General features: G+C 43.0%; 1 protein-coding gene across 1 annotated transcript in view; it reads right to left on the bottom strand.

The window, feature by feature from the left end:
• Positions 1 to 21,669, bottom strand: part of LOC122563543 (parkin coregulated gene protein homolog) — a 294,523-nt gene extending 272,854 nt beyond the window's left edge. The window contains exons 1-2 of the mRNA XM_043717409.2: positions 21,617 to 21,669; positions 18,067 to 18,226 (exon numbers count right to left, since the gene is read on the bottom strand). Coding sequence (XP_043573344.2) covers positions 18,067 to 18,226; positions 21,617 to 21,669 — 213 coding nt within the window. The remainder of the gene's footprint in view (positions 1 to 18,066; positions 18,227 to 21,616) is intronic.
• Between the last annotated feature and the right edge of the window lie 280 nt (positions 21,670 to 21,949).

Here is a 21,949-nt window from a genome sequence, read left to right as displayed (position 1 = left end):
TACAAATTCTGAGCTACAATCTTCTCAAAACCCGCTAACATTTTTTATGAATAAAGTGCATTTTTGAAATTTGAAAGAAGACTGACTCTGGTGCAAAGTAGCATTGCATTGACGAATGTGAGCTTTTTTATTTCTAATGACGGGTCAACTATGTGCCCTTAGAAGCTTTTTCATTTCCCTCCCACTACATGTACCATGATGGGCTGCTCATGATGGGAAGCAATTGACCTGCGCAAAAGCTGTGCTTTAAATACTTCACCAGTGACCGAAGCTCCTGAGAGTGGCAATCACTTCCACTGCTGTTGAATGCATGATAGTGGTAGGCTGGAGAGGTGTGGAGCATGATGAAGTTAGCTGTGGAGAATTATCTGAGATAACTGGTAGAGCTCACACCCTGCTTAAAACTCCCTGAAGTCGATGTCCCAGTTATGATAAAATGCAGTCCTGTATAAATGCAAGTCTACCTTCTCTATTTTCCTGAAGAAGGGCTTATGCCCGAAATGTCGATTCTCCTGTTCCCTGGATGCTGCCTGACCTGCTGCGCTTTTCCAGCAACACATTTCCAGCTCTGATCTCCAGCATCTGCAGACCTCACTTTCCCCTTCTCTATTTTCACCTTTGCAAAACACTTCTATTTTCAGATAACAAAATTGAAACCCATTCCTATATCAACAACTTTAAAATCTGCAGAGGTAATTGATTAACAGAGCATATCGATATAGAATGCATTAACCTGGATTGAACACTAATGAAGGTTTGGCTATACCCCCTGTAGTTCCAATTTATGGATGTAGGAAGTAATTCTGGCTACATCAAAGAGGGCGGCAACATTGATGAGAGTCATTACCAAGGCAAATTATTTAACCTGCATTACTTAACATTTGGAGTCCTGTCATCTGCTGTGTATCTAGTTGAATCATATCTAACAAATGAGTGGCTCAGAATTACAGTGCAATAAAGCAACTGCATTGACAGATGGAAGAATTTGCCAAACAGGATAACATCCGCCTAAAATCTTCCAAAGAAAAATCAAAGCAGTGGCTGAGTATCTATTAAGTTTATGTGCATGAACTTGAATGATGGACCGACAAATTAAACGTCTTAGATCTAATCCTTTGTGGAGACCTCAGAAAGATCAAGTGGAAAGAGATCAAACTTGGAATAAGTTTTGTTCAGCACTTGACAGTGAGCTTACTTTTTGCAGCACATCTTGATGGTTACGTGAAATTAGGTAAAAATGTCAGTTAATTAAATTTAGTTAGAACAAAATTTTTAACAAAGCTGGCGTAATAGTCGATCTTGGCACAAAGTCATATCCATCATGGAGCTCACAAGGTTTGTGAGATACGCAAAACAAGCAATATTTAACAGGAGATATTCTTAGAATGAGATGACTGGCAATTTGCAGCAAATTTTCAATTGCTGGCTTGCCTTTGGAAAGCTGGGTTTTTGTTAACTGTTCGATATTTTCCTGAGATACCCTGTCCAAAGATGGTAAGACATATCGCTGGAGCAGAACATGACTTGATCCTGGAACTCTTTGTCCAGAGGTAAGGGCATTACCACCATGTCATATGAGTCTCTAAATTCACAATGTGATCAGTTTTGTGTCACTGTTGGGAGAGATAATTATTGGTCAAGATACCAGAAAATCTCTGCTTTGCATTGCACCATGGGAATTTTTACCTTCATCCGAGAGGACCAACTGGGCCGGATTTTAATATTTCATCAGAAAGATGTCACCTCCAACAGCGCAGTGTGAGGAATTAGCTAGGGTTGTGTGTTCAAAGCTCTACAGTCATCCTGGAACAATTTGACTCAGGTATGGTTGTTCCTCAGTGAACTACAGGTATGACCTCAATTATTGTCTTAGACTGTGAGGGTATTCTTGTATATAGTCCAGAATGTACTATTGATCTGGAAACATAGGTTCATAATCCTACAATGGCAGCTGGTGAAGTTAAATTCAATTGTCCAAGCCACTTTAATAGTGACCATGAAATAGCAAGAATTCTTGACACCTTTTATAGAGGAGGAAGTGCTGGATGTCTTGAAACGTATGAAAGTGGATAAATCCCCAGGACCTGATCAGGTGTACCCTAGAACTCTGTGGGAAGCTAGGGAAGTGATTGCTGGGCCTCTTGCTGAGATATTTGTATCATTGATAGTCACAGGTGAGATGCTGGAAGACTGGAGGTTGGCTAACGTGGGGCCACTATTTAAGAAAGGTGGTAAGGACAAGCCAGGGAACTATTGACCGGTGAGCCTGATGTCGATGGTGGCCAAGTTGTTGGAGAGAATCTTGAGGGACAGGCGGTTCACGTATTTGGAAAGACAAAGGCTGATTAGGGATAATCAACATGGCTTTGTGCATGGGAAATCATGTCTCACAAACTTGCATGAGGTTTTTGAAGAATAATAAAGAGAATTGATGAGGACAGAGTGGTGGACGTGATCTTTTAGACCTCAGTAAGGCGTTCGACAAGGATCCCCATGGGAGACTGGTTGGCAAGGTTAGATCTCATGGAATACAGGGAGAACTAGCCATTTGGATACAGTTAGAAGACAGAGGGTGGTGGTGGAGGGTTGTTTTCAGACTGGAGGCCTGTGACCAGTGGAGTGCCACAAGGATCAGTGCTGAGTCCACTACTTTTCGTCATTTATATAAATGATTTGGATGCGGGCATAAGAGGTATAGTTAGTACATTTGCAGATGACACCAAAATTGGAGATGTAGATCTTGATCAGATGGGCCAATGGGCTGAGGAGTGGCAGATGGAGTTTAATTCAGATAAATGTGAGGTCCTGCATTTTGGGAAAGCAAATCTTAGTAGGACTTATACACTTAATGGTAAGGTCCTAGGGAGTGTTACTGAACAAAGAGACCTTGGAATGCAGGTTCATAGCTCCTTGAAAGTAGAATCACAGGTAGATATGATAGTGAAGAAGGTGTTTGGTATGCTTTCATTTATTGGTCAGAGTATTGAGTACAGGAGTTGGGAGGTCATGTTGCAGCTGTACAGGACATTGGTTAGGCCACTGTTGGAATATTGCTTGCAATTCTGGTCTCCTTCCTACCAGCAAGATGTTGTGAAACTTGAAAGGGTTCAGAAAAGATTTACAAGGATGTTGCCAGGGTTGGAGGATTTGAGCTATAGGGAGAGGTTGAATAGGCTGGGGCTGTTTTCCCTGGAGCATCAGAGGCTGAGGGGTGACCTTATAGAGGTTTATAAAACCATGATATGCATGGATAGGATAAATAGATAAAATATTTTCCCTGGGGTGGGGAGTCCAGGACTAGAGGGCATAGGTTTAGGGTGAAAGGGGAAAGATATAAAAGAGACCTAAGGGGCAACATTTTCACACAGAGGGTGGTGCGTGTATGGAATGAGCTGCCAGAGGAAGTGGTGGAGGCTAGTACAATTGCAACATTTTAAAGGCATCTGAATGGGTATATGAATAGGAAGAGTTTGGAAGGATATGGGCCGGGTGCTGACAGGTGGGACTAGATTGGGTTGGGATAACTGGTTGGCATGGACGAGTTGAACCAAATGGTCTGTTTCCGTGCTGTATATTTCTATGACTCCATAATTGTTGTTTAAAAACTCTCTGGTTCACCAATTTTCTGTTGAGAAAGAGATCAGCCATCTTTATCTGGTCTGGTCTACATGAGACTCCAGATTCACAATAATATGGATGACTCAGCTATTTTCTAAAAGGGCCTAAGAATCCGTTTTGTTTATTTATGAAGTTAGCTCATCACTAAATACAGGCATTTAGGGCTAGGCAATAAATTCTGGCCAAGTCAGTAAGGTTTCTCAACCTGTGAATTAAATTGTTTTAAAAATCTAGCTTCTTCAGAGCCCACTATTGAATACAGCTCAATAAAAGCAAAGTCAGCTTAATCCTACCAGGCCTTAGGCTGCTCTCTGTCTCGTTAGAGAAAGACAACTGGTGATGGTTTAACCTGAGGGTCACCACACCTCAGGCATTGGAAGAAGTTGAGAAGGAGTGTAACCTCAATGAGTGCAAGAATTGAATCCCATACTGTCGATGTTAGTCTACACTGTAAACCAGCTATCCAGCCAACTAAACTAACCGACTCCCTAAGAGGGCTATTAAAAGAACTATTCACAATATGTGACCACCATCACAATGTTGCATTATTGCATGTTCATCTGTTCAGATATGGAGCTCAGTTTGGAAAGTGCTCTCGATCAATATATCATTTTGTTAAAACAAAGGAAAATACTGGGGATGCTGGAGATTTGAAATACAAACAGAGAGTGCAGAACAAGCCCAGCAGGTCTGGCAGCATCAATGGAGAGAGAAACGCAGCAAATGATTTGAGTCCAGCATGACTTTTCTTTGGCTCTGAAACACATTGGATGTCGCAATGCTAACTCGATGTGGGAATTTATAAGGGGTTCAGGCAGCTGCACTATTCTAGTGAATATCCCACCCTTGCTGAGAGGAAGTCCTACCTTGAGGAGCTGGGGGTGGGGATGGTAAGGGTTTCAAAACCACGTAGGTGGGAGGGAAGGGGTACCCCCATAGGAAAATGGCAGTCTCTTGTGATAGCACCTCTGCCTGCTTCCCATCATTTGAAGCACTTAAAGAAAGTGTCTTCCATAGAGTAAAGCTACAGTCTGACTAACTTTACAAATTTATTGTTGATGATTCTCTTCAGCTTGGGGGAAGATCAATCAAAATTGCTTTTGGGATGATTCTAAGATGTTTGGAAAGCCAGTGGTTTGAACTAGGAGTTAAGAAGATAGAACAGAATAATGGGATAAATAGCTTACTCCTGTTCCTATATTCCAAAGGATATCAGCAAAGTCACATTTGTAGAGTTAAGCATTGTACTCAATTGCTTAGAGTGATAGTACTCTGCCCTTTGGCAAATTGTACATGTCGACTGTTTTAATGAACACAGACCCAGGCAGCCTACAGAATAGTTTGATCAAACAGAGGCATAACTTTGATGTCAGGTTCTGTGCCTTCCATGAGCCATTGTTAGTGAGAATTGCAGTTTCAAGTTGTAATGTGACTGTCACTTTTTTCTGGAGAAGGAAGAGTAAACGGTTGGAGGGACGTTTTCTAACACTTTATTAGCTTGTTATTTTTGAGAATTGAGCCAATGAGTCATCTAGTTATAAGACCATAAGACCATAAGACATAGGAGTGGAAGTAAGGCCATTCGGCCCATCGAGTCCACTCCGCCATTCAATCATGGCTGATGCGCATTTCAGCTCCACTTACCAGCGTTCTCCCCGTAGCCCTTAATTCCTCTAGACAACAAGAATCTATCAATCTCGGCCTTGAAGACATTTAGCGTCCCGGCTTCCACTGCACTCCGTGGCAATGAATTCCACAGGCCCACCACTCTCTGGCTGAAGAAATGTCTCCGCATTTCTGTTCTGAAATGACCCCCTCTAATTCTAAGGCTGTGTCCACGGGTCCTAGTCTCCTCGTTTAACTGAAACAATTTCCTAGCATCCACCTTTTCCAAGCCATGTATTATTTTGTACGTCTCTATTAAGTCTCCCCTTAATCTTCTAAACTCCAACGAATACAATCCCAGTATCCTCAGCCGTTCCTCATATGTTAGACCTGTAGTTTTCCTGCAGAAACACAATGTGAGCTTTTGTTTTTGTTATATTACTTGTTTAATTCTTGAGGTTGGAACCCCTCTTTTGACCTTTTCACTTATTGTATATATTTGCATAAAGGTTGGGGTTCTAAGACCAAGTATTAATTCAAAAAGTAAGGGATTGACTTTTTGCAGGGGTTAAAATCCACCTTCAAGTGTCAGCTAATTTCAGCAGCATTGTTGCCAAGGTGTGATCTCAACAGTCGCACATGAGAAGACATTTTTTCTTTATGTAATTCTCCTGATTGGAAATTCCAAGCTCTCCTCTGTCATATTTTAAAGCCACCTTTATTTATACATCATGTTGCATGAATATGGTTGACCACTCCTCTTAGGATTTACTGCTTTGGGAATGTTTTCTCAAATATCACATTGGCTTAAGCTCAGTCCAAACAGTCATTAACGAGACCACAATTGTGAGTCTATACTTTCCATGGCTGGTTCTCTACACTGACACCATTTTCTCTCTGTGTTTGATTGGTTCAAATGTCAAAATTCAAAGAATCACGCCTATGTTCTTAATGCAAGCCAAAGTACATCCATTCTTTTGCCGAAGTTCAATTATAGTCTGGTGAAATGTGATAGACTAATTATTTAATTCTGTTGGGGGTCTCTAGAATATCTTGGTCCTCAGTACAAAATTGCTTTGTTTCATAAACCTATTATATCATTCAGGAATAGTTTTGAAACCTGTAATACCTACTGTTCTTGTCTGTTTCAGCACAAAGACTCAGACGGATCTTCAAGAAACTGAGAGTATATTCTGGTGATATTCATCGCTGTACATTGTAACCTTGTCTTCCAACTGTGGTCACATGCTAGGATTCTTCTATTTGCACTTTTATTAGATTTTATTGATTTATTTTAATTTTTTTGACCTATTTTCCCTGGAGCATCGGAGGCTGAGGGGTGACCTTACAGAGGTTTACAAAATTACGAGAGACATGAATAGGGTAAATAGACAAGGTCTTTTCCCCGGGGTAGGGGAGTCCAAAACTAGAGGGCATAGGTTTAAGGTGAGAGGGGAATGATTTAAAAGGGACCTAAAGGGCAATCTTTTCATGCAGATGATGGTGCATGTATGGAATGAGCTGCCAGAGGAAGTGGTGGAGGCTGGTACAATTACATTTAAAAAGCATCTGGATGATTACATGAATAGGAAGGGTTTAGAGGGATATGGGCCAAATGGTGGCAAATGGGATTAGATTCATTTAGGATATCTGGTTGGCGTGGGTGGGTGGACTGAATGGTCTCTTTCTGTGCTGTACCGCTCTATGACTCTATTCTTGGACATCAGCCGAAATAGAGGTAATAGCAATATCAGATCTTTTGTATACTTCCTTTTCTTGTATTCACTCAAGGGACGTGGGTGTCACTGGCTTTATTTATTGACTGTCCCTAGTAGCCCTTGAATAGGTGGTGGTGAACTGCTTTCTTGAAGTCCACGTGCTCAGGGTTGACCCACAAAGCCCTTAGGCAGGTAATTCCAGGATTTCAGTGACAGTGAAGGAACGGCGGTATATTTCCAAGTTAGAATGGTGAGTTGCTTCGAGAGGAATTGGCCAACGTTGGTGTTCCCATGTATCTGCTGCCCTTGCCCTTCTAGGTGGAAGTGGTCATAGGTTGGAAGGTGCTGTTTCAGAAGCTTTTCAAATATCTTGAATTCCTTACTTCCTGCACGATTATTTGATTGATCTGCAATCTCATTGATTTTAAGTTGAAATGGAGCTGTGCACCCGTGGGTCTTGCTTGATACCATTTGCCCCCTTCGAGAGGTGGTTCAGCAGGAAACAATGTTCAGTGAGGGGATAGTCTTAAAATGATGCGTTGATGTGTGTAGTAGACACAAGAAGCTGAATGACCCTATCGATGGTGCACTGACCAGCAATTCTGTCAGTGAGTAGCTTTGCACTCGGTCAAATTTCACCTCAGTGGCAAACAGCCGGTAAGTGGAAAGAGATTGGAATTTTTTGGTCAAAAGTTAAGGGTTGACTTTACGTGAGATCCACCTTTATTGTACACAGTTGGCCAGGTCCAAAAACAAGACCAAGTTAAAGCTGAACCACATCAGGTCATCCCAGGCAGCAGTTAAAGAATGTCAGAAATGTGAGCCGATGAGTAAGGGTGAGCCAGATGGAGAAGGGGGTTCAGTTGGGCTGGGGCTGAGGAGGGTAGTCAGGACCAAAACTATAGAGGTAGTTGGGGCTAAGTGGAGAATAGGGAGAGTGCGAGAGGTAAGTCATTATTACAGCCAGGGTCATGGCTTGAATAAGTCGAGTCCAACAGAGAGTCAGTTGTGGGAGGTGGGGCTGGTTTGGGGTGGAATTAGGGTCGTGGAGTTCCCAGGACAGGCCATGGAGAGAAATGGGAGTCTGAAACCCCCACGGTTACAAGTAAATTTGTAATTGATCCAGGTTATTTTTCTTTAATTCACTCATGGGATGAGTGTGTCATTGGCTGTGCCAGCATTTATTGCCCATCCCTAATTTCTCAAATGGCAGCTAACAGTCAACCACATTGCTGTGGGTCTGGAGTCACATGTAGTCCAGACCAGGTAAGGATGGCAGTTTCCTTCCCTAAAGGATATTCGTCATCCAGACAATCACAATGGCTTCATGATCATCATTAGACTCATAATTTCAGATTTTTATCGAATTCAAATGCCACCCTCTACCATGATAGAATTTGAACCTTGGGTCCTCAGAACATTACCAGGGTCTCTGGACTAACAGTCTAGTGATAATACTGCAAGGCCACGGCCTCCTCTAATATTGGGCGTTCTCTCTGAGTACACTATATAACACAGATATAATCAAGGGAAAGAGATAGGAAATAGTGTTATTGACTGACAGAGGGAAGGAGCAACTGTAATCACTGCACCACCTGAAAACCACTGATGGAAAGAAACAAATTCACTCAACTCAGAGGAGTTTAAGGATGGATCAATGATCAAAAAAGATGAAACACCAGCAATCTCCTGGCTGTAAGAGTATTCTGATGATCAAAGTTAGAGATCAGAGCTGAAGATTTGCCGTCCAATGTGAAAAGAGGAGATCACCTGATTTTATCCAAATGTCTACTGCAAGAATATACTTCCTGTGGTATTCCCCACACTCATCCCTCATGTGTAAAACCCACAAATGGCAATGTTGGGTGGACCGAGAGATGTCGAAAAATCCACAAAAATAAATCAATAAATGCATTACAGTTTGAAAATGTTGAAGATAGGGTTATAAGCTTTCAAATTAAAGAATCAATGTCTGTGAACAGAAATTCTCCCCAAACATTTCCATTATCTCTGGAAGTCCAGTTGCTGATGATGGATGAGACACAGTGATTAGATCAATCCTTGTATGTGTGTGACTGCATGCCTCATAGACACAGACCGGGTGAACAACATCAAATACATCACTTATGATTGACAGCCCATGGATTCCAATTGAGGCTCAATAATTTTATTTTAAGTATCATTGATTTTTCAGGTCTAAACCCTATATCATTCACAGCATGCATGTCAGTCTGACATAGCCTCAAATTTCAATAACATCTAAATGCCTCCCACCCAAACAGAAACCTAACATGCCCTCAGCCACAGAAATATACAAAGAATAATGTCATTATTGTACATCACCAAATGAAATTTATCAGATCAGAAAGGTAAAAATAGTGGAAAAGTAGGAACATTTATTTTGTTGGATTTGCTAAAAGTGTCACACGAAAGAGTTTTGGATAGTGCCTGGCAGGCACATTACTCAAGCTGAAACCCAGCAGGAATATTTTACTGCTATCATCTATTATTCTGATCCCATAAGGAACGGGGACACTAAGGTCAAAGAGAAAGAATAGATCAGAGACAGGGCAGACCTGCAAACAGTCCAAGGTGAAGGACCTTGCTAATTAAGAGAACTTGCTAAGCTAGTGCTTCCCTAACTCTTTTCCCTGTGTGACCCCATTTTGGGTTGAACATTGACACAGTGCCTTGATGTGAGCTGGAGAACGGCTGTTTGAACTGGTCTGTGGTGAACATTACCACTTCAAAATCCACAACCCCAAAGTTTCAGCTTGTGACCTCACTTTGAATCCCAACCCCGGTTTTGGAAAGCTTGCGCTAAGCTCGTAACAATCCTCCTATCCTTAAGTAAAGCCAATGGGAAGAACTACTCCGAGACGATACTGTCTCTAGTTTAGGCTGTGACTGACATTGTAAATTTACACAGAGCTTGAGGGTTGCATTTTTATGTTGAAAAATATTTTTCTTGAATATTGTTTTGTTTTTATAGCAGCATCCACAACATGGTAACAACAATCATTGCATTACACAGTCTCTTAACAAAATAGGTTGTAAAAAGAATCTATATCTGGCAAATGTTCACTTGCCTAATTGAAAAAGGTTACTTTTCCCAGAAAGCTTCAGTTATATGTTGGTGACAGACAGCTCGAAGGCAGTGTCAAGGTTTAACCGGCCATGTACTCCATGGCTCGGTGCATATAACACAAGAAAGTTTTCAAATGCTCAGACAACTAGAACCATCTAACCCATGAGGATATTGGCTTCAGGGTTACTTGTAGTGGAAATAATGTCAGTTCTCTCCCTCCTACCCCATCCAAGTCTTCAAATCCTGTGCACTGGGCTGGCAGAAGGAATGTGGATGCTGAAATGGGTTTGTTTGGTTCCAATTTTCCACTCCCATGGATATGATTTTTGAACATTTTCAACACCACTGACTTGTCACTTAACTTGAACCTTTTCTAAGAATAGTCATGCAGTGGTCATTATATAAGTGACGGGCATGGATGTGAATCTTAACTAAGTGGATAGTAGAGATGAGGATGCCTTTGCAGGCAGTAGTTTGAGCAGGAGTGATCAAGAGACAAAGATATCATGGAACTAAATGCAAAGAAACATAATTTCTTTTGAGCTAATGAATGATTCACAAGAATATCTTTGTTCAAGTTACGTTGGGTTCTGTTTATCCTCAAATTATGATTGTAATGTTTTCAGACAGGCACTTGTTAGTCAGAGTCAACTGGTAGCAATATTTAATCCATGGAATTAATGTGACCTACCTCCTATAAATACGAATATATTTTGACAGAAAGAACTTTTAATATTCTTCCTAACTGTCCTTCTACTCCTGGACACCAGGGGCAGTATTTACTGCAGACAATGGGCATCTAGCTGAAGGTCCTGTGACAGTCCATGTGACCTCGACTGGTGAAGGCCCTCTGTCATTGATCAGTAGCAGGCCATCTCTAGAGTCAAGGACTGAAAGGAGCGGAAATGCTGACCCCTGAGAGTGCCAGCTTATCAGGGGCTGGCAGCTGCCCATTCCACCCATTGCCAGTGATACAGAAAAGCAGTAATACACCCCAGGGAAGATATCTTGAATCTGAGAGGGAGCCAGGATTGAGGAGAGTGAGGGAGGGATGTTGGGGTCATGAGAGAGGGAAATCCAGCACCAAATTCTGAGGCATGACTCTCAGTGCCCAACAACTCCCGCATCCCCTTCTTCCTGATGCCAAGTCCCTTAATCACACAGTGAACAATGAAAGGCCCACACCTCACCAACCTCATGAATTTACTTTTTGGAGATTTATGCCCAAAAATATCCCCGTCCTCTACTGATTGTATATCAGTGACAGCAGCATGAAGCCCTCATGTGGGCATTAATTACCAACTTACGGTGTGTAAAAGAGCTGGAACACCATCCCTCATGTCTCTCTACACCAGAATAAATGGGGTTGATGTGGAAAGGTAGCCCAACTCTCTTCCCCCCTCTCCCAAGGATAAATTATCCCCCACTACTAAAAACACCTCAGGGGTGGACATTTGATTCTGCCCCAGGAGTCAATCCAATAAAATATGTGTTTTAATAAAAATTAATTTAGCTGCAGAGATGACTCTTTGTGTAACTGTGGTACACTGAAACTATTGTATGAAGCAGAACTGAAAGTCTGGTCATTGCTTAGCTGGTTCAGTATTTTGAAACTAAGCAATTTTAGCCAAAGACAGACTGGGCAAAGGTTGTTTGTGGAAAGCATGTTTTGTGGTCACCGATGATTCTTAATCTCCTGCAAAGTGTGAAGGAAAACCAGTTCTGTTTGCGAAGGAGCTGCTTGGCTCATTAATGAGCAGCTTGAGCAGCTCCAGTCAATTTGCAAATTCTGTTACTCCAGTCTTAGCTGCAGTAATGAATTTAACAAGCATGCAGGTTTCATAGTTTCACTGTAACAATGACAGAAGTGAATAGTACAGAGCGAATTTGCTGTGATTCCTTCATTAAACAGATTCTTATCCTCGCCCTCTGAGCTGTAATCGAACATTTGGCTTTACTCACAGTGTTCTGCTATTGGAAAAAAACTAGAGATGAAATGGTCCAGTGTATCATGCCCTGGTTCAATATCCTGTTGGGAATATCCTCACCTCATTGGAATATACTCCAAAGCAGAAAAGAGTTTATTAAGCAGCACTCTTGATTTTTAAATATTCTTTCATTGGATCTGAGTGTCACTGGCCAGACCAGCATTTATTGCCTATCCATAATTGCCCAGAGGCCAGTTAAAAGTCAATCACATTGCTGTGAGTCTAGAGTCCCATGTAGGCCAGACTGGGTAAGGACAGGGGAGTTACCAACAATAACTTGTGCTTGAATGGAGGCTGCTATCAGCAGCAGTACCCTTTACACAGGTTAAGTAATGAAGACATCAGTCTTTGCAAACACGATATTTGTATTCACTTGATGGAATTGTGTTTGGAGGCTTCCTGATAAGACACGTACATGGAGTGCCTTGGATGGATCCAGTAGTTCAAAGACAGAGCGACGTTCACTTCTGCCCATTTCAGATCTTGTCCACCTGCCATCCTGCAGGAGATAGAGTCGAGAGGGCAGTGCTGGAAAAGCACAGCAGGTCAGGCAGCATCCAAAGAACAGGAGAATCAAAGTTTGAGGCATAAGCCCTTCATCAGGAATGTCTGAAACGTCGATTCTCCTGCTCGTCGGATGCTGCCTGACCTGCTGTGCTTTTCCAGCACCGCACTCTTGACCCTGATCTCCAGCATCTGCAGTCCTCACTTTCTCCATCCTGCAGGAGATGTGTGAAAGAGTGGAATGTTGAAGCGGAGGTGGTGAAGTTAGCCGTCTTCTAGCATCTCTGAGCATTTGTGGAGAAGATGTGGGGAGTCTAAGAGTCTAAGAGTCTCGGTTTAGGGGAGGCAATGGCCTAATGATATTATTGCTGGACTGTTAATCCAGAGACCCAGATAATATTCTGGTGACCCAGGTTTGAATCCTGCCATGGCAGCTGGTTCAATTTGAATTCAATAAAAATTTGAAATTAATAGTCTAAAGATGACCATGAATCAATTGTTGGGAAAAAAACCCATCTGGTTAACTTAAATTCATTAAGGAAAGAAACAGTCATCCTTATCTAGTCTGGCCTACAGGTGACTCCAGACCCATAGCAATGTGGTTGACTGTTAGCTGCGCTCTTTCAGGCAGTTAGAGATGGGTAGTAAATGTTGGCCCAGCCAGCAATGCTCTTATCCAATGAATGAATAAAAAACAAGTTCACAGATATCAGCCTTTGGCTGTAGCGACAACACAGAGGTGTAGAGGTAGCTCAGTGGTCAGCACTGCTGCCTCACAGAGCCAGGTACTGGGTTTGATTCCAGTCTTGGGGGACTGCATATTCTCCCTGTGTCTGCGTGGATTTCCTCCCACAATCCAAAGATGTGCAGGTTAAGTGAATTGGTTTTGGGAAATGTCCCTTTAGGGATGTGTATGTAGGTTAGATGCATTAGTCAGGGGTAAACATAGGGTAGGGGAATGGGTCTGGGTGGGTTACCTTTTGGAGGGTCGTTGTGGACTTGTTGGGCCAAAGGGTCTATTTCCACTCAACAGGGATTCTACTTCTAAAGGAAACACCTGATGTGTCAACTGGTGATCTCCCAGCCCCAACCTCTCTATAATGTCACATCCTTACCTGATTGGACTTTAATGGTTCCAGAAGGCAGATGACCAACACCTTCTTAAGGACAATTAGGGATGGACAACAAGTGCTGGCCTTGCCAGGGACACCCATTTACCATGAAAGAATTTTAAAAAGGGAAACCAGCATATCTGTGACGTGCAGAGAATGTTACCCTAAGCATGTTATATATTGCCATTTAAATTTCCCAGGAAACGAGAATGACAGCAAACTGGAGAACGAAAACAGGAATTGACAGAGAGGACTGTTGACCTGAAATGTTTTGTGGTGGTCATGACAGCCCCTGAACCTTTAGGAAGCCTGCACTGGGTTAATGTCTAAGGTTGGAGGAGAAAGTGAGGTCTGCAGATGCTGGAGATCAAAGTTGAAACTTTATTGCTGGAACAGCACAGCAGGTCAGGCAGCATCCAGGGAACAGGAGATTCGACGTTTCGGGCACAGGCCCTTCTTCAGGAATGAGCAGAGAGTGTTCAGCAGGAGAAGATAAAAGGTAGGGAGGAGGGACTTGGAGGAGGGGAGTTGGAAATGTGATAGGTGGAAAGAGGTCAAGGTGAGGGTGATAGGTCGGAGTAGGATGGAGGCGGAGAGGTCAAGAAGAAGACTGCAGGTCAGGAAGGCGGTGCCGGGCTGGAGGGATCCGGCTGAGACAAGGTGGGGGGGAGGGGGGATGAAGATCCCCCCTCCCCCCACCTTGTCTCAGCCGGATCCCTCCAGCCCGGCACCGCCTTCCTGACCTGCAGTCTTCTTCTTGACCTCTCCGCCTCCATCCTACTCCGACCTATCACCCTCACCTTGACCTCTTTCCACCTATCACATTTCCAACTCCCCTCCTCCAAGTCCCTCCTCCCTACCTTTTATCTTCTCCTGCTGAACACTCTCTGCTCATTCCTGAAGAAGGGCCTGTGCCCGAAACGTCGAATCTCCTGTTCCCTGGATGCTGCCTGACCTGCTGTGCTGTTCCAGCAATAAAGTTTCAACTAATGTCTAAGGTTTCCAACCTGAAATAGGTACACAGTACACTGAAGTAGAATATTTCTACCTAATTATCTCCTGCTACCGAGAATTCTGGCAAGAAACATGATTCAGTTTGAGGAAAATGCAGGTGAGGCGCATGATCAAAGCCTGAACTGGGCAGAGATGTTTCTGGAAGGAAAAGCAGAAGCATCATGCACCAGGTGCTGATGATCGCTGGGTCAGCTCTCCCCATCTCATGACAGTCCACACCACAGACAGAACCTCCGATGACTGGAATCTATTTATCAGCTCTGCTCCTCCACAGCAAAAAGGGATCTTTTTGAAAAGTAAATTCTTCATAGAGCTAAAAAATTGCTTTTTAATCAATTGTTTTGAATCGGTAAAATCAGTATGCCTCAATCTTATTGGCATTGTGTTCTCCATGTCAATAAAACATGAGTGCTGTTGTCATTATGCATTTTACTTCAATTAAGAATCTGTTGTACTTGTTCCACTTCTAATTATCCGGAAAAAGAAATGGAAAAACAGCACAAATAAGACAAATTATTTATTGAATAAATCACAGATACTAAGAGATTGCTGATGTCACAGAAGAAAGTTATGAGAAGCTTGATTATAGATGAGAGTAAAAATAATAGATCAGTAAGGATCCTAGTATTGGAAACCTATTGCCACAGGAAAAAAATGCACCAACAATTAATAATATCTTTATCAAATAATATTTTTGCTTTGATCAATTTGTGTTACTCCAGATCTGCAACAAAACTTCCATGAACATCTTGCAAAGGCAATTGGTGAAAAGAATACTGTGTTCTGTTTCAGTCTCCTTACTTAAGAAGGAGCATTCGAAACAGTTTAGGGAAGGTTGACTTGACCGATTCCTTGGATTAAGGGGGTTATTTTCTGAAGGAGGGTTGGACTGGTTGTAAGCAGATGCTTCCTCCAGCTGCTATTCCTGTCAGGCATCTACAGAGAAACATATGCAGCTTGAGTCCTGAGACTTGCACTGATACTCACGGAGGCTGAGTGCACTGCTGTTTGTGTGCTAGTGACATTTATACTGACATCCTTCATTTTGGAGATTTCTATTCCCAGTTTCCTACATTAGAGCAGCAGGCAGCACGGTGTCTAGCACTGCTGCCTCACAGCACCAGGGTCCCAAGTTTGATTCTAGCCTCGGGTGGAGTTTGCACATTCTCCCTGTGTCTGTGTGGGTTTCCTCCCATAGTCCAAAGATGTGCAGGTCAGGTGAATTGGCCATGCTAAATTGTTCATAGCGTTAGGTGCATTAGTCAGAGGGAAATGGGTCTGGGTGGGTTACTCTTTGGAGGGTCAGTGTGTACTGGTTGGCCCGAAGGGCCTGTTTTCACACTATAGAGAATCTAATCTACATTTCATCTTCATTGCCTGTAATGTACTTACGACATCCAGAGTCTATAAAAGGCACTACAAAAACACAAGCCCTACATTTCTTGCTTTCCATCTTGAGCAGTGGGACTCATTACCATGAGGAGTGCTTGAATTAGTTATTACTAGTAGATTTTAGGGGAAGAAAGGTATCTGATGATAAAAGTAATGGAGAAATGTGATGAAGTTCATTGAGAAAGGATGGAGAAGATTCATTTCTAGTATAACTACTAATATGGACCTGTTGGGCCAAAGCACCCATTTCTGTGTTGTAAATGCAATGTCAGTTGAGTGGCATATGAATTATTGAATACAGCCCACTGCTCTGTGTGCCAGTTGCTCAGGATCCACCCTCTGATCTTATGTGATTCTATCATCATTAGATGAGGAGAGACCTAGTTGAAGCACTAAAGTTCCTGAGTAACTATGCTGGGAAATTGACATTGAAAGTGACATTTGGTGGCTGTGGAGATGCTTGTATGATCACTCCTGGTCTCACAAATGAGTTGTCAAAAGAGAGCGAGCCGCAGTCATAGCGTTATCAGCAATATTGTTGATACAGAAGGTGGGGTCCTTTGAGTTTCTGAAGGGTCAGTAAAGCCATTGCCATTGTAACTCAGCTGTTTGACAATGCTCTGTGCTTCTGTGACAGAGAGAAGGAATGATTCCAGTGAGCACTGTTTCTTAAAATGCTTCTTTAACTTTTCATTGCATGTGGGTAAGTCGAGCAGGCCCACCCCTAATTGCCTAGGAACTGAGCACCTTGTTGGGTCTTTTCAGATGGTGCTTGAGAATGGCATTTCTGTGGCTCTGGAGTTGTATACAGGCCAGACCGTGGTAAGGATGGTGGATTGCCCTGCCTAAAGGATGTTAGGGAAATAAATTGGTTCCAGATGATGCTTTGAGAGTCAGTATTATTGAATTCAGCTGTATAAATCTAAATTTATTCACTGAAGTTGCCATAGTGGTGTTTGAACCCCTATACCCAGAGCATAGGCTTGAGCCTCTACCTTCCTAGTTCCAGTGACATTATTACTCTGCCACACTTTATCAAGAGCTTCACTTGGGAAGGGCTGCTACCACTTTCTGCTTAACATCTGTCATTGTGTGCAACTATAACATTGTCGGTTTGATCCCCACATAAATATTTCTTTCAAGTTAAGCTACGCCTTTACTATTATTGTTCATTCGTTCTGCTTATAAAAGGTTAATTCCCAAAGGTTTCAAACACACCATCTCGTGTTAAAGCAATTGCTCTTTGTGACATTCAAGAGAAAGACTATTTAGGGATCAATGCATGGAATGATGCACCCCCTTTATAAGATAGTGAAGCATTTGCATTCCTGTAAGCAATGCAACGGAAGATTCAATAACTTATTAAACCAAGTCTCTGCAGAGAAGATGTCACATCCTGAGTATTGTACTCTGTGGCAGGTGTGAACCAATATGAAAATGTTTCAGCCTAGTCTCTAGGCTTTCCAGCTACTGCAACTTGCAAATTCCAAGTGAACTCTAAATAATCTGTGGCTGTTCAGTGGACCAGGTAGACTTTATGTCCTTGAAGGGTCGCTTATTTAATTCGCCGGCATCACTACATGCCACACACTGCTGTAGTTTAGTCGTAAACGAATGTAAACTAAGTGTGAGCAATCCATTGGAAGGGGTAACCCTCACATTATAAAATGCACTGACAGTTTTAACGCAGGAATCTAAATTCAAACTTGCTGGGAATGCTTGAGCTTAAATCACGCAGCTTATTACATTAAAACCACTCAACTGAATTACTACCCTGGAACACATTGCTATTCACATATTTCTCTGTACATCTAACCTCAGTCCCAAACTGCAATCTCATTTTTAATTAACATTGTCCTTCATTTTGAAGTAGTGTGAAGGGTTGTTATTCTGAAGCCAGTTTCAGACTTAGAATTTATTAAGTAGGCAGATGTGCAGAAATGAGGACCTCACCGTTTGATTTTTCTCACCTCCTTCTGCTATTTGGTAAAATACCAGAGTATTTTGGAATGATACATTTGACTTACTCTTGACTTGCTCATGGTGGGCAGCTGCAGGGTGAGTGTGGTGGCTCTTTGGTTTTTCAGGCTCTTCCTGCTTTCCTGCTTGTTTTTAGTGAAGAAGTCGCCTTGTGGTGTGTAACTGAGCCCATGAAGAGAGGCCAGAGAGAAGCCGCAGTAGAGCTTGCTGTGGGGACACAGTGTTTAACACCAGGGACTCAAGGCGTGTTTGCTACCAAGGTGCTGTTGCTAAGTAACAGGCATCAACAGCAAACGTCATTTCCGGATACTGAGTGAAAGAAACTCATGTCTAAATGTAAAATTATGTCAAAGAGTAAAGTTACAGGATGAAGGTACAGCCTCCCCTGTCCCCTTCCCACTGCCCCCGCAAGCATATGTTTGTGACATTGTTTAGCATCTGGTTCACTAATGTTCTTTGGCGAAGGAAACTGCCATCCTTAGCTGTTCTGGCCTGCATGTGACTCCAGACCCGCAGCAATGCGGTTGACTCTTAACTGCCCCCCAGGCAATTCGGGAAGGGCAATAAATGGTGGCCCAGTCAGAACGCCCACATCCCATGAGTGAATAAAAATAACTTAGCAGCGGTTTACCAGGTGAGTTGCAATCCCTTTGCCACCAGTTCTCCTCTGTGAGCACACAATTAAGGGAGCATTGCTACTGCAAAATTAAATGTTTAACTCAGATGCCAGGAAGATGTTACAGAAACCTGGATCTGAGTGGTAGGTTGAGAAAGTGTGCTCCTCTTCATCCACTGGGTGACTTGTCTGAAATTGCAGTTCTACCTGTTTCTTTGGATGATGCAGAGAAGCACGGAGCTAAATATTACTTCTCATTAAAGGAGCCCATGGGCTGGGGAGATACTGGAGATTAGAGTGGTGCTGGAAAAGCACAGCAGGTCAGGCAGCATCCGAGGAGCAGGAAAATCGATGTTTCTGGCTTTGATTTTCCTGCTCCTCGAATGCTGCCTGACCTACTGTGCTTTTCCAGCACCACTCTAATCTTGAACCCATGGGCTAGGGTCCTAGTCCTCTGTTGTATTAAACAAAACAACAACTACTTGCATTCATACAGCACCTAGAGAGGTCTTAAAGTATTCCAAAATATTTCCCAGGAAGCTTGTTCAAACAGAATTTGACAGCTGTGATCACATGATCTGATTCCATGACTCTGATTACTTTCAATGCTCACTGTGTTTTGCTTGGTTAATGCTAGATGTAGGCTCAGTGTAAAGAGAATAAACTCAAGAAAATGCTGGGAGTTTTATTTTTCAGTTATTTGTGGGATTGCGCATCGCAGGCTGGCCAGTACTTATTGACTGTCCCTAGTTGCTCTTGAGAAAGTGGTGGTGAGCTGCCTTAAACCACAGCAGTCCATGGGTCCTCAACTTTTGGTCATTTACATAAATGATTTGGATGCGAGCATAAGAGGTGCAGTTAGCAAGTTTGCAGATGACACCAAAATTGGAGGTGTAGTGGACAGCGAAGTGGGTTACCTCAGATTACAACAGGATCTGGACCAGCTGGTCCAATGGGCTGAGAAGTGGCAGATGGAGTTTAATTCAGATAAATGTAGGTGCTGCATTTGGGAAACAAATCTTAGCAGGACTTATACACTTAATGGTAAGGTCCTGGGGAGTGTTACTGAACAAAGAGACCTTGGAGTGCAGGTTCATAGTTCCTTGACAGTGGAGTCGCAGGTAGATAGGATAGTGAAGAAGGCGTTTGGTATGCTTTCCTTTATTGGTCAGAGTATTGAGTACAGGAGTTGGTAGGTCATGTTGCGGCTGTACAGGACATTGGTTAGGCCACTGTTAGAATATTGCATGCACATCTGATCTCCTTCCTATCTGAAAGATGTTGTGAAACTTGAAAGGGTTCAGAAACAATTTACAAGAATGTTGCCAGGGTTGGAGGATCTGAGCTACAGGGAGAGGCTGAAAAGGCTGGGGCTGTTTTCCCTGGAGCTTCGGAGGCTGAGGGGTGACCTTATAGAGGTTTACAAAATTATGAGGGGCATGGATAGGATAAATAGACAAAGTCTTTTCTCTGGGGTCTGGGAGTCCAGAACTAGAGGGCATTGGTTTAGGGTGAGAGGGGAAAGATATAAAAGAGACATAAAAGGCAGCTTTTTCACGCAGAGGGTGGTACGTGATGGTATATGAATAGGAAGGGTTTGGAGGGATATTGGCCGGGTGCTGGCAGGTGGGACTAGTTTGGGTTGGGATATCTGATCAGCATGGACGGGTTGGACCAAAGTGTCTGTTTCCATGCTTACATCTCTATGACTCTATGACTCTATGTGCTGGAGGGAGACCTACAATGCTCTTACAGAGGAAATTCCAGGATTTTGACCCAACAACAGTGAAGGAATGGTGATATATTTCCAAGTCAGGACAGTGAGTGGCTTGGAGGGGAGCATACAGGAGAAAGTGAGGACTGCAGATGCTAGAGATCAGAGTTGAGGGTGTGGTGCTGGAAAAGCACAGCAGGTCAGGCAGCATCCGAGGAGCAGGAGAATTGATGTTTCAGGCATGAGCCCTTCATCAGGAATTACAGGTGATGATATTCCCATATATCTGTTGCCTTAATCCTTTTAGATGGAAGTGGTTGTGGGTTTGGAAGGTGCTGTCAGAGGATCTTTTCTACATTGCATCTTGTAGATAGTACACACGGCTGTTACTGAGAGTCAATGGTAGAGGGAATGGATGTTTGCTGAAGTGGTCTCAACCAAGCGGGCTGCTTTGTTCTGAATGATGTCAAACTCCTTGAATGTTGTTGGAGCTACACTCATCTAGGCAAGCGGGCAGTATTCCATTACACTGCAAACTTGTGCCTTGTAGATAATGGACAGGTTTTGGGGAGTTAAGAGGTGAATCACTTGCCACATTATTTCTAACATCTGACCTGCTCATGTAGCTATGTGTTCATGTGGCGAGTCCAATTGAGTTCCTGGTCAATAGTAATCCCAAGGATTTTGATAGTGCGGGATTCAGTGATGGTGACATCATTGAACGTCAAGGGTGATTAGATTGTCTCTTACTGAAGGCCATTGCCTGGCTTTTGTGTGGCACAAATGTTACTTGCCATTTGTCAGCCCAAGCGTGGATATTGTCCAGATCTTGTTGCATTCAAACGAGGACCACTTCAGTGTCTGAGGAGTCGAGAGTGGTGCTGAGCATTGTGCAATCAGCAGCAAACATTTTCACTTCTGACCTTTTGGTGGAGGGAAGATCATTGAAGCAGTTGAAGGTAGTTAGGCCTGGGGCACTACTCTGAGGAACTCCTGCAGAAATGTCCTGATGCTGAAATGACTGACCTCTTACAACCACAAACATTATCCCATGTTCTAAGTATGAATCCAACAGTGGAGAGTTTGCCCCCTGATATCCATTGATTCCAGTTTTGCTAGGACTCCTTAACGCTACACTCAATCGAATGCGGCCTTGATGTCAAGGGCTGTCACTCTCACCTCAACTCTGGAATTCAGCTCTTTTGTCCATGATTGAACTAACGTTGTAATGAGGTCAGGAGCTGAGTGGCCCTGGTGGAACCCAAACTGGGTGTCACTGACCAGGTACTGCTTTGTAGCACTGTTGGTGATACTTTCCATCGCTTTACTGATGATCGATGGGTTGGTAATTGGCCAGATTATATTTGTCATGTTTTTTGTGTATAAGGATATGCCTAGGCAATTTTCCATGTTGTCAGTGTTGTATATGTACTCAAAGTGTTTGGCTCGGGGAGCAGCAAGCTCTGGAGCATAGGCCTTCAGTACTATTGTTGGAATGTTGCCAGGGCCCATAGCCTTTGCAGTATCCAGTGCCTCTAACCATTCTTTGATATAACATGGAATGAATCAAATTGGCTGAAGGCTGGGATCTGTGATGCTG

Source organism: Chiloscyllium plagiosum, unplaced genomic scaffold (assembly GCF_037043375.1).
Source record: "Chiloscyllium plagiosum isolate Xiang-an unplaced genomic scaffold, Cpla_swu_hap1 HiC_scaffold_30, whole genome shotgun sequence".
NCBI lineage: Eukaryota > Metazoa > Chordata > Chondrichthyes > Orectolobiformes > Hemiscylliidae > Chiloscyllium > Chiloscyllium plagiosum.
The sequence above is the reverse complement of the archived record's forward strand: the minus strand, read 5'-3'. Positions and strand labels throughout refer to the sequence as shown.